Source organism: Calonectris borealis, chromosome Z (genome assembly GCF_964195595.1).
Source record: "Calonectris borealis chromosome Z, bCalBor7.hap1.2, whole genome shotgun sequence".
Lineage (NCBI taxonomy): Eukaryota > Metazoa > Chordata > Aves > Procellariiformes > Procellariidae > Calonectris > Calonectris borealis.
The window spans coordinates 48,672,816-48,685,821 of NC_134352.1; the positions used below are offsets into that span (position 1 = coordinate 48,672,816).

The 13,006-nt window shown below is 40.5% G+C and overlaps 1 protein-coding gene across 1 annotated transcript; it reads right to left on the minus strand.

Annotated features, from left to right (window-relative positions):
* Window positions 1-3,690: 3,690 nt before the first annotated feature.
* On the minus strand, window positions 3,691-12,379 carry LOC142075183 (riboflavin kinase-like). Its single transcript, XM_075136233.1, has 4 exons — window positions 12,100-12,379; window positions 10,160-10,311; window positions 8,924-9,026; window positions 3,691-7,440 (listed from the first exon to the last, which is right to left on the minus strand). Exons 1-4 carry the CDS (start codon window positions 12,179-12,181, stop codon window positions 7,313-7,315), a joined length of 465 nt encoding a protein of 154 aa, XP_074992334.1. The 5' UTR covers window positions 12,182-12,379; the 3' UTR covers window positions 3,691-7,312.
* Between the last annotated feature and the right edge of the window lie 627 nt (window positions 12,380-13,006).

The following is a 13,006-nucleotide window of genomic DNA, read 5'->3' on the forward strand; positions in this document are numbered from 1 at the left end:
TTTGAACATAAAGACTTTACGAAGTTTTTCCACTCTTTTTTTCCCCCTAATTAGTACATACATATGACAATAATAAGCTATCATATCAAACAACAGATGACTAAAGATTCTGACTGCACACAGATATACTGACAATGAACTACAATCATTTATAGGTGTTAAGATGCAAAATTAATACGAGACATATGCACATGTAACTTCTGTTGTCCTTTCAAGGTAGGTACCATATGTTCCCACTTTATTGGTTGTTTCCTACTGCTCAGAAATATCTAGGAAGTTGCCTAACACATGTTGGCTGATTTTAATCTCTGTCTTGTGATTTTATTAATTATAAACATTACAAAAGACCATTTTTCCCTTTGAAAAGATATGTTACAAAGTAGGCAGTAATTATGACTTTTTTCCCCCATCACCCCTTTTCAGATTTAGGTATACTCTGGAGGGAGATCTTCTCTCAGACCTTAACAAACAAAACAGATGCACTAATTACCTCTTTGCATGACTTTGCAGGTTTATATTACACATTTAATTGAATAGTAAAAAGGGAAAGTAAGTATTCTTTTATTCTTCCTCATTTACATTGTCTATTTAGCATCTAGATAAGCACATTTTCTTTTTCAAGGACAGTTCAGGCGCTACACTTGCCTAATGACCATTACGCTAATAGTTCTTGCTCCTTTTTTTTCTTGTGTTCCTCCATCCTTGCTGACTGCATGTCACGTCTAAAATCCTCATCCTTTTTTTTTTTTCATCTTTTCTCCTCATCACCTAGCATCATCTTCATTTCCCAGTTTTTTTCCCTAATGCAAAAATTTAATTTTGTCACTTAAGTATCTCATCATTAGTTTTTAAAAAAAAAAAAAAGGGCAAACATAAATCTTACTGTACTCATTGCACTGAATTCTACCTCCTTTCACTGACAAATCTTAGCACTATGGAAAAGCAAGCTGCTCATAACCTCAGAACAAACTAAAAAAGATACTAAGCACTTTGTTACTCTGAGCCACAAGAAAGGAAGCAAAATTAAATTCTCAGTCATTACAGAAGACCATTATATTAAGTCAGTACCTTAAGTTATGTAATTAATTATATATTAACTGCCATTGTCAGCAATGTTACAAAGTTCTAGTCCCCTTAAAAACCTAAATAGGCCACAAGTCTATGCAAATACTCCCCTGGAGCAACAGATTTCTCTTACATCTTTCTTCTCCCTTCAGAAAAATACAAGAAAATTAGGGGAAAAAATTATACCCCCATATAGACCATATTCATTACAAAATAAATTTGAAGGCAATTTGATTTTTTTTTTAAATGTCATTTCAGTTTCAGAATGAAAACTAGTAGAACATTTGAATCCTTGGAAATTATAGTGCTTGAGTAACAGAGACCTGAAGGACATAGGTGCTTGAGGATTTAACTTTTGAATCCATGCCTACAGTGTGGACACCGTGCTGTTAGAACAGCATGATCCATGACAAATACCAAAGAACACTGAAGAGTCCACTGCATCTAACACAAAAAGCAATTCTTATGACATACCCACCACACCACATTATATTACATTCTTTCCTGATGCAACTTTAGGGATGCCACGTAGAGGTTATATAAAGGTCTATGCATAAACAGCGTGAAAGTATGAGAAACTTCTCCCCAAGAGGCCTGAGCCAGATTAATGTGTTTCAAGACAAAGGTTTGATTCATTTTCAGCTGTAACAGATGGACCTTTGCCCTGACGCAGATGAATGTTTAAACAATTGAACCAGAGCAGAAGAACAGGATGCAACTCTTTCCACCTGACTTCTAAAAGAACCAAGCAGTTTTAAATTTTGAAAGAAAGGGTATAGACAAATCTATTTTCAGGTTATAGAATTCTGAGGACGTAGCTCCCCTAAGTCCTAAACAAAGGACAAAAATCCCCAGAGTGGGACTGCTTTTCAAACACACGTTAATTTTAGCTAGTTTAAACAACCTCTGAACGTTTTTATTTCTGTCAGTCTAAGCTTTCAGGTGATCACCCTTACAAAGCTTTGCATAGGACTGAGACACCTAACTGTGCTAGGCATGGCAAAAGAAAGCATCTTCAGAACCAAGTCATTGTCAGAAGCCTCCTTAGACACAAAACTTACTGGACAGCAATACTGGCAATAACCCTTACTATTATACAACAAAGTGGTGATTCTCACAGATTAGAAACTGAATAAACAATTTCCAAGAATTGCTAGAAGTCTAAGGCAGAATAAGAATTAAAAAGGATACCAACTACTATCTCTACATAGCAATTTAGAAATGGGTTTCTAAGGATACCAAAGTTATCAAAATATCAAGGTATCAAAGGTATCAAAATACTACAAAGTCTTTTGAAGCAAACTTTCAAAGTTCACCTACTGCAGCTTTATGATTATTGTATTTCGCCAGTTACCAGATAAACATCTGCAACTAGTCAGAAGACTAAAAATTTTCATGTCCTTTGGCTCAGTACAACCTCTCAACGCAGATGTGACAAATGAGGTGCAAAAATACCAGTAAAGTAGACCTCACACTGGTTATCTTTGGCAAATTTCTCTCACCTTCTTGCTTCTCAAGCTTTTTTTCATCTCAAGGTCTTTCTGTTTTTTCCTTTCTTCCCCTTGCACCTCTTTCTTTACTATTCTTCTTCATCTGTGGAGTTTCCAGTAAACTAGACTTCACACTAGTGCTACTCTTCAGTAGAAATGCTACCAATGACACTTTCCTTTCCAGCATTTTAATTCACTGTATTCATTTGGAAAACCATGTTTGACAGTCTCCATGTCCAAAATATGTAACAGTTGTTGAAAATAAATGAAAAAATATTCACATCAGTAATAATTTTAACATAACTATTCTAATGTTACAGGTATATAAGTATATTAAAAAAATCAGGATTTTTAAATTGATTTTCAAGTATTAACAAGCTAGATTTCCTTTTCAGGTAGGTTTTGAGAACGTTATGTTGTATACATAGGGAATCTGTTCTAAAGTAAAAAGGATACCAACTGAATACAGATTCCATATCTGTTTCTAGGAAGGCTCCAAATTCAAAATATAGCTAGCCATACAAGAAGCCTGTGTGAGTAACTATTGCAGAATATTTGTCTGTGCACATTGTGCCTTTACATTTTCTAAATGTGAAGGCGTGCTGCATTTTAACATCTGCTAAGCATAGGTTCTTTAGGCTATTAGAACGTCAGATAGTTTAATGCCACAGCTATCCAAATAAGACCATTATCAACAGTACGCATTTGAAAAAAATTCTTTACTGTTATTCTCACATTGTCAACAAACTCCCATTTCAGAACAGTAACAGACTTCAGAAGGAGACAGTCAATTAAAATGCGCCACAGGCTTTATTTAAAAAGTATTTGAAACTGTGGAAATACTTATATTGCTTGAACTCCAACAATTTCAGTGACCTTTATGCCTCACTTAGTGTTCACATATTGCCTTACAAATAAAGAACTGCAAACATTTGGAACATAAATAATGTAGCACCAAGTTTGTAAGCAAGAACAACAATTCTGCCCTCCCCCTCCCCAAAACTGAAAGAAGTTTAAGCACTGTAATGAAAGAACTCTGAAGCACCCTTTCAGTGTATGCAAAGGAATATGCACAGATGATTTGCATCACATATAATACAATCAATCACAGAAAACCAGTGATAAGTAGCATCACTACTTTCAATAAATTCTTTTATTAATGGGACAGTGTCACATAAACTGAAATAGTTATTTGCACATAATACAAAAATATAACTTTTCACACTGTGCTAGGAATCGTGTATTGAACTTAAAAATCAATATACAGTATTTGATATTAAATAATGCGCAGAGATAGGTACACTCAGCCAAATGAATGCAATTACATTTTCTCTAACTTGAAGACAAACATGCAAAGAGCAGTTTATAACTTGACTGTATACATACTTCTGTCCTGGTTTCAGCTGGGATAGGGTTAAGTTTCTTCATAGTGCTGTGTTTTGGATTTAGCATGAGGAGAATGTTGATAACACACTGATGTTTTCAGTTGTTGCTAAGTGCCCTCCTAGTCCAAGGACAGCTCCCGTGCCTACTGACTGAGCTAGGTACACAAGATGGGAGGGAACATAATCAGGACAGCCAGCCCAGCTGGCTAATGGGGTATTCCATACCATGTGACGTCATGCTCAGTATATGAAGGGTAGGCGTGATCCAGGAAGTACCGATCGCTACTTGGTTATCGGTCAGCGCGGGTGGTGAGCAATTGCATTGTGCATCACTCATTTGGTATATTCTATCATTATCATTATTATTATTTTCCCTTTTCTGTTCTATTAAACTGTCTTTATCCCAACCCACGAGTTTTTCTCACTCTTACCCTTCCGATTCTCTCCCCATCCCACGGGGGAGGCGGGGGGAGTGATGAGCAGCTGCGTGGTATTTGGCTGCCTGCCAGATTAAACCACGACAACTTCACACTTCAGGTGAGAGCTATGAGCAAAGTAAGCTCCTCAAGTTTTCCTTTTGCTACTGGTCTCTATCCTCAAGCATAGTCGTTTTAAACCCAAATGATGAAATGAATTTTGGATAGTAGCATTCATCAGCAGTTACAGAATAGTGTTACTAAGACAACCAGCTTAAGGCGCTATGATTTCCACAACAGACACATGAAATTACTGGCAAAACATAATTTTAAAAGGCAGTTATGAGCTTAGTTATAATACCACAATCAATAAAGATTTATTCTTTATGTATGTCCTTGACAATGTATTACATTGACTACCATGGCTACTATTTGTTCTTCCAGAAAAGTAAAATGTAAACCAAGATCTTGACATTGTTATATACTCAAGAATGCCTCCCTACATTGGGGATGAAAAAGTTGAAAAGAATTCTCTCATCACCCCTCAATTTTAAAGTGGAGAAAAAACCAACTCACTTTCAAGAAAATTCTTGTACAGATTTCCAACATGCATACAGTAAAAGTCCATTAAACTGTTTTGGGGGTTTTTGTTGTTTTCTTTTTTTAAAAAAAAAGTAAGTATTTCTGACAGCAGAGAAGTTCATTTTCTTTTAATATTTTCCTATGAGGAAGGCCAAAGTGTGCTGAAAATGTCCAGGCACATTTCAAAAAACAAAAACTGTCAGTGTCTTTGGAGAGTTAAACAACCTTAGCAACATAGGTTAAAGTGCTGCTTATTCTAATAAGTGCTTTTATAGAAATCATTCTTTCCTCCCTCAAGACGCGTATATCCCTTCTATCTTTGCCATCAACAGGACTGATGAGCAATTCATCTGAATAACCAAGTTTCAGCTGAAGTCCTGCACAGCTACAAGGACCCCTTGACTTGCTCAAGGCCTTTTCCCAAATACAATCTCTTTCCCCATGAGATTGGCTGCAAGTTAACACATTGTGAACTAGAACCCTAACCAGCTGACAGCGTCCACCACAGAATTCCCATCAGGCTACCTTGACACTCTCTGGAATGCTACAGTGAAATGCAGGATCAGAATGGGATGGGACAAGGAGAAAATTCAGAAAACTGTACTGGGGTGGAGCGAGTAGATTTGGAAGCACACACACACACTGTTTTTACATACATACTATATAATTTTAACAAGTATTTTCCAAATTACTATCAACTTTGACAACATACCCTCCATTTATCTGTGCAAACATTTCAGAGTGGGAAAAGTCTCAGTAACCTGTAATAAATACTCAATGTCTACTAAAGTGTTGATATATTATTCCAAGAATACCCAAAGACTTTCACTGATCTGCAGTCAAAAGTTTGGATCTTACCTGCACTTTGTGCAGAGGGTTGAAAGGATTCTCCTGTGCCTTACATTCTAACTTCAACCTTGAAGTCATTCATTTCACTGTCAGTATAGTGAACAACCCAGAAGTTTCCTCATCTAGGGCAGCTGCCAGCAGCAACCAAAATGCAGTTGCCTTTAGCTACCTCCTCTGCCTTAGGGCCCAAAGAGCAGAAATATTGTTACACTGGTTCTGCACCCTTTAAGTCCGAACTTTTGCAGTGTACCAACTTTCTCCCTGTTATTCACTTCCTGAACTTTAGTGAAACGCTTCCTCAGAAGGCAACTACACAGGTTATGCGTTGTCACATGCATAGTCAGAAGTATCTATCTCACATTGCAGTAACGCTATGAGTAACAGTAATTTCCTCTATTTCAATTAAAATGACAATAAATAATTTCAATTAAAATGACAGCTACAACCATGACAGCTGTATAGCATATCAAAAATAGGAACTATAGTGAATTATTCTTGTTATTGTTACCTAATAATTGGCTTCCTGCACCACAGGTAAATTTTTGACTCAATCAAAAGAAAAATTTTCTAAGCTGCTACCTACAATCCAGATGGAAGAATGATATAAAATTGAGAAAAGAGTTTGGAGTAACATGCTCTGTCTGAAAAACATTGAAGTATTTAACTCTCCACACCTTAGGGGCAGAAGAGGTCACAACTAACTTTGGTCTTGTTCCACATGTGCCAAAATCTCTAAATGATTGGTAACATTTGGATTCACAATTTTTCTCTAAAGACCTAGAATAGCCTTTTACTCCTTTTGCATGACTGTTAAATGATCAAGTAACACAAACAAACTTAAATCATCTTGTGTGGTTTTAGTGTTCAGTTCCAGTCACAACTACCTAAACATGTTGTTACAGGATAACCCCGGTAGGCAGCTAAGCACCATACAGCTACCACCTCACTTCCCCAACACCTCCCCCAGTGGGATAGGGAAAGAAGAATGGAAGAATAAAAGCAAGAAAATTTGTGGGTCAAGATAAAAATAGATTAACAAGCAAAGGAGAAGTGGAAGAAGAAAAAAAGAAAACAAAACAAGTGATGCAAAGGCAATCACTCACCAGATGCCCAGCCAGTTCCCAAACAAAAGATGGCCAACCTACCTAAACCCCCTCCTCTCCATTTTATTGCTAAGCATGACCATTATAAGGCACGGAATATCTCTGGTTAGTTCAGGTTATCTCTCTGGTTGTGTTCCCTCCCGACCTCTTGCACAGCCCCAATCTATTCACTGGGGGAACAGAGTGAGAAACAGGCGGCCTTGATGCTGTGCAAGCACTGTTCTGGAATAGCTACAACATTAGTGTCTTATGTTCATTGTTTTAGTCACAAATCTAAAACACAGCATGGTATGAGCTGCTATGAAGAAAATTAACTCCATCCCAGCCAGACCCAGTACGCACGCATATGTCATATATCAAATGATACATGGTAGTAAAAAGAAAAGAGCTCCATGAGATGAAAAAAACTCACATGGTTTTGCTTAGTGGCTTACTGTTTTGCCTTCTGGCAGATGAAAGAAGTTGTCTTCTTTGAGTTTAAGATGTTCTGGTAAATCTAGCTGTCTTTTTGCCTCTTCAATGTCTTCTTGAATTGCTGAAATGAGCGCCTCTGCAAAAGAGAAATAAGAAAAGCAGTATTTAAAAGCTGGTCTGAACACACAATAACAAGTAAAAAAGGTATACTATAGAACACCAGAAAACAATCACCAAGGGAGAATAAATTTATTGTTAAGAAGTTGGAAAGGCAACATTCTCTGTTTCTAAAATGACATGCTTTTGACATGCATTGCACTTTTCACTGCTGTAAACACCTTTTTTTCCTTGTTCCAAGACATTTTATCAAAAAAGCCAACAGAATTTCATTAACTGTTTCAGTTTTAAAATAGATGCATTTTTAAAAGAAATGGACAAACAAGACCAATGCTTTTAGAACAAACTCATGATGTTCAAGCTACTCCTCAGACGACTGACATGACAATGTAATTTTTAGACTGAAAAAATAAGTACTGATAGCCTCGAAGTTGTGGGGTTTTGATTTTTTTAATATGACCAATCTATACATTAGTAGATTCAGCTTAAAAAAACATTTTACTGAGAAGTCAAAGGCAAGACATAGAATCACAGAACATCTCAAGTTGGAAGGAACCCTCCTTGCAGGAGGATGATCCCTGCTCCTTGCAGGACCAACTAAAACTAAAGCATATGACTAAGAGCATCGTCCAGACGCGCCTTGAACTCTGACAGGCTTGGTGGTGTGACCACTTCCCTAGGGAGCCTGTTCCAGGGGCCGACCACCCTCTCAGTGAAGAATCTTTTCCTAATGCCCAATCTGAACTTCCCCTGATGCAGCTTCATTCTATGTCCTCATGTCCTATCGCTGGTCACCAGAGAGAGGAGATCAGCATCTCCCCCTCTGCTGCTCCCCTTGAAGCAGTTGTAAATTGTGATGAGGTCACCCCTCAGCCTTCTCTTCTCCAAGCTGAAGAAGCCAAGTGACCTCAGCTGCTCCTCGTAAGTCTTCCCCTCGAGGCCTTTCACCATCTTGGTCACCATTCTCTGCACACACTGTAATAGTTTTGATGTCCTTCTTATATTGAGGTGCCCAAACCTGCACACAGTACTCGAGGTGGGGCCGCACCAGTGCAGTGTAAAGTGGGATAATCGCCTCCCTTGACCGGCTAGCAATGCTGTGCTTGATGCACCCCAGGACACGGGTGGCCCTTTTGGCTGCCAGGGCACACTGTTGACTCATGTTCAACTTGCCACCGACTCAAACCGCCAGATCTGTTCCTGTGGGGGTGCTCTCAAGCCTCTCGTCCCTCAACTTGTACATATAACCAGGATTAGCCTATCCCAGGTGCAGAACCTGGCACTTGCTCTTGTTAAACTTCGTGTGGTTGGTGATTGCCCAGACCTCTAGTCTATCCAGATGTCTCTGTAAGGCCTCCCTACTCTTGAGAAACAGCCACATGAAACAGCTACCCTACATGAAACAGCTGATAATGAAGACAGAGAGAGAACAATGACAGAGTACTTTCAATACGCAAGAACATGACAAATAAACATGAGTTTAAGATACCTGCAATACTGACCTGAAGAACTAAAGTTTTTTTCTGATCGAATATATCCAGTAATGACTATACTAAGAATCTCTCCATAAAAGTCATCTTTGAAAGTATGGATAATGTGTGTTTCCTAAAGGAAGAGAAATATGTTGACAATTATCATGATACATTTTGAGTTTATTTCTACATTTTGAGTTTATTTCTGTTGTTGCAAGGATGTTCAGCTAATACCTCTAATTTGAATTCTCTCCCACACATATCACACTCCAGGAGAATGGAGACACTTAGTCTAACATGTATAACGCAACATTAGGAGGCTATAGCTTTTGATCACGTTAGTAGGGAGAATTGTACTTTGCATGGCATTTAAGAACATTGTGATATTTATTTCAGAAGTAAGATTTTCAAGGCAGCAAATCACAAATAATGCCTAATTTGTTTGATCATTAAGTTGCTGAGTCCAAATAACTGTAATTAATTTGATTGAAACAGTTGTTTTAAAGAGAGCTTTTACAAGTAACTCACAGGAACTGAATGATAAAATTCTAACAAGAGTGACGGCAGCTGTCTTCGAAGCAGGGATTCATGTCAAAATAAAACTGCTTCCAAGTATTAGTGATTAAAACCAAGTCCTGCAAGACTCAGGAAAAGCACCAGCACCTGATAGCAAGAAAAACATAGATGCCACAGTCAGATTTTAACTCCATTCTGTTACTATTTATTTTTGGATCTTGATTCTGTATATTAAGCCACAGCACCACATGTATGGATTCCATCATTTAAGAGAAGAATTACTGGAAAATCATTTAAAAATTAAGATGCCCCAGAATCTCATACCTTAAATGTGGATGGACTGCAAAGGATAAGAGATTAGTATGTTCCAGCTCACTCTAGAGGTCTCATAACCACTAAACTGAATATATCTATTAATTTTATGTTTATCTAGCTATCAGCACAATAAGCAACAACCACTTTGGAAATATGAATTTTGATTTCAGAAGTATCAAGTAATGGTGGAAGAGGCAAATGAAAATAAATTTTATTTATCTACAGCTGCATGCTCTATGGCTACTGAGGGTTTTTTTGGGATTTGTTTTTTTTTCCTTCCAGGAATACAAACATTTGAGATGGATATCAAATACATTTCTAACAGCAAACGGAATTTCTAATCTCATTTATGGATCAATTTCTGCTTATCTTATTCAAAGTCAACATCTGGCTCATTTATTATAATCAAAGTACCACACAAAGCAAAATTCTTACCACTGATTTCTTAATATTCTTATAGAAAGGATTCCATCCTATGCTCAAAACCATTTTATGCACATCTCCATTTCCAACACAGGCCCATCCACAGTATACACCAGATGAGAGATCAGATGGAAAGCTTTCGACTACTTGCTCAGAAAAGTTAGCTGCAGAAATTTTAGAAAGTGTACATTTGTGTAAGAAAAGTGCATCACAGAATTTTCAAACACCTAAAAGCCAAGCCCTGTCTACATGCTATCTACAAGCAGAACACTGATGATGATAGTGATACAACGTGCCACTTCCAAAGCATAAACCAGAAAATAGCCTCATAAAATGTAGTCTCTGTGGTAATACCAGAGTTACCACATCTCCTACACATACTATTTCATAATTATATAGATACTATTCTATTCCATAGTTAAACAGTTAATTCTATAGTTGAAATTAATAAATTAAAATATGCAATCTGAATGCATTTCAGTATTCGGACTATCACTGCTTTAGTATGATCAAAGAACAGAAAAATCAATTTTCTTTTGCACTGTAAAGTAGCATCTTAGAATTACTTAAGAATTAATTTTTTTTTTAGAAAGTAAAATATGTTAAAATAAATGAAGTTATGATTTTAGTCACCTGCCAGTTTTTTCATGTTGCCTTTTATGTCATTCATATTTAGGGATTTCTAGGATTTTCTTAGAAAACTACAAATCTGAAATTAAATAGGTTCTTTTCTGACTGAGGGGAATAAATCTAAACCTTTAGCCAAACAACGGTCCTACTTTAATTTCACACATGGGTAGAGCTCTTCATGCAAGGTTTCAAGCTGATTTTAAAGAATTTACCGTTAGTGGATTTCTATCCTAGTTCATAAGCAGAAAAACTTCCCTCCCACATTCCCTGATACTAATAAGCCATATATAAACAATAAAGAGAAAAAAACTAAGTTTATATTAACAGATGTTGTCACATGTCCAATACCTCAAGATTTGTTATAGGAGGTTTTCTTGCCTATTTCTTGTCATTTGTGCAAAATGCCTGCTGACTTCAGCCTACCTTTAGAAAAGACTGAAATCCCTTTGAGTTACACCTCTATCTGTATTGAGACAAGTCAAACAGACAGTGGCAATGAGAAAATATACTCCTCTTTAGGACAACTGCACTCGCTCTTCTTTTTAATCTCTGCATTATTCCCTTTACATTTCCTTCCTTAAAGCTAATCCCAGCACACGCTCCCTTTCTTGTCCTAATCTGAGGTCCAACAAGTTTATAAGAACAGACGCTTTTCAAACTGCCATTCCACACCACCACGCACAGCACATATGATCACTGTTCAGCGTTTTGCAAATCATCATGATCATCATCAGATGAGCTAACTAACAAAAAAGCAAACAGAAAGAAATCGGTTAACAGAAGGTCGGAAAATGACACAAATGAGTGAACACGACTGTAAGCAACATGGGGGGGGGGAAATCCAACAGCAAAAAACCTGGCACGGAACAAGCCAAGCCTGTTTACAGAGATGGCGAGTCACGCCAACAGCGCGATTGTGCGGGACGACTGGGCGTCTCCCGCGTCCAGGCGAGCTCAGTGACCAGCCACCAGGCCCCCGCACCTCCATTCGCAGGGACGCCAGACGCCCGTTCCCCTTCGGCGCGGCTGCGGCCGTGCCTCCCGGGAGCACGGCGCGTCTCCGCTCAGGCGGCCGGCGCGGTACCGGCTGCTGACAGACCCCCAGGCCCGACGCCGGCCTCACCGGCGGGTGCACTTCAGCCACCCCGCGGTGCCGGGACAAGGCGCGGCGCGGACGGAGAGCCCCGCGCGGGGCACGCGAGGCGCGGCCACGGCCAGGCCGCGGCGAGCACCTCGCCCGTTGCCTTCATGGGAGGCGTCACCCGCACCCCGCCGGGCTAAGAGGCGCCGCGCCACCCCGCTCCCTTGCGTACCCCGCTCACCGGTGGGGATGCCCAGCTCCTTGGAGCCTCTACCGAAGCCCTTCACCACCTCCCCGCGGCAGAAGTAGGGCAGGTACCTCATGGCGGCCGGCGGCGGCCGCTGGGGCGCGCAGCTCCCGGCCCAGGGCCCTACAGACCCCTTCGCGGCCGCGAGCAGCGGTCACCGCCACTTGGCTCCAGTCGCTAGGAGGACTGGAGTAACAGGTGGGGCGCTGCCGCTCTCGGTGCAGAGAACGCCCGGGCATACACCTGCCTCCCCTCAAGAATGGACGCGCCCCCGCCCCACCCATCCAGGCGGGGCTGAAGTTCTGCGCTGCTCAGCCTGCCCCGCTGCCCGGGCCGGGCGCAGGGCGGGGGCGTTTTCTGCCTGTTCTCTCCGCCGGGCCGCGGCAGCCTGCTCGGAGGGACTGGGGTCGCAGGGAAAGGAAAGTCTGGGCGGTGTGAAGCCGTCATTCGTTTTGGGAGCTGAGCCAAGGGGTGCCTCCGGAGGCAGGCAGGCAGGCAAGCAGGCAGCAGTGCTCAGGGCGAGCCGTCGTCGGCTGTCGAGCTCACGGGCATTCCTTCACTCCTGCCGACAGACGACGTCAGGCTCTGGTCTCGGGGGGCGACTGGACCCGACTAGCCCAGCAGCCTTCGTGAGACGAAAGGCAGAACTAGGCAGGCGTCCCGGCGGCGGTGGGCGGTGCCAGGCCGCGCTGTGCAAGCCCTCCCGCCCGAGAAGTCGCATCTTGCGCTCTGCAGCCGTGCCTGGGAATAGCGAACGCTTCTCCCCCCCGTCGTTCTGTTTGTGCTTTTTCTTTCAGAAGAACTCAGATGGTTCGGAATACGGCAGACATCTGGGGAGATCTGTGAAAACGGATAATTTTTTTTGGCTGTGTAATTATGACAAACCATAGTTGCTTGATAA

What these genes read in the sequence shown, in the direction of transcription:
- LOC142075183 (XM_075136233.1), bottom strand. Translation starts at nt 12,181, where the DNA reads ATGAGGTACCTGCCCTACTTCTGCCGCGGGGAGGTGGTGAAGGGCTTC. An exon ending in GGAGCTGGGCATCCCCACCG is followed by an intron (nt 10,312 to 12,099) that starts GTGAGCGGGGTA and finishes AAATTTCTGCAG; the next exon opens with CTAACTTTTCTGAGCAAGTA. An exon ending in AAAAAACTTTAGTTCTTCAG is followed by an intron (nt 7,441 to 8,923) that starts GTCAGTATTGCA and finishes TCTCTTTTGCAG; the next exon opens with AGGCGCTCATTTCAGCAATT.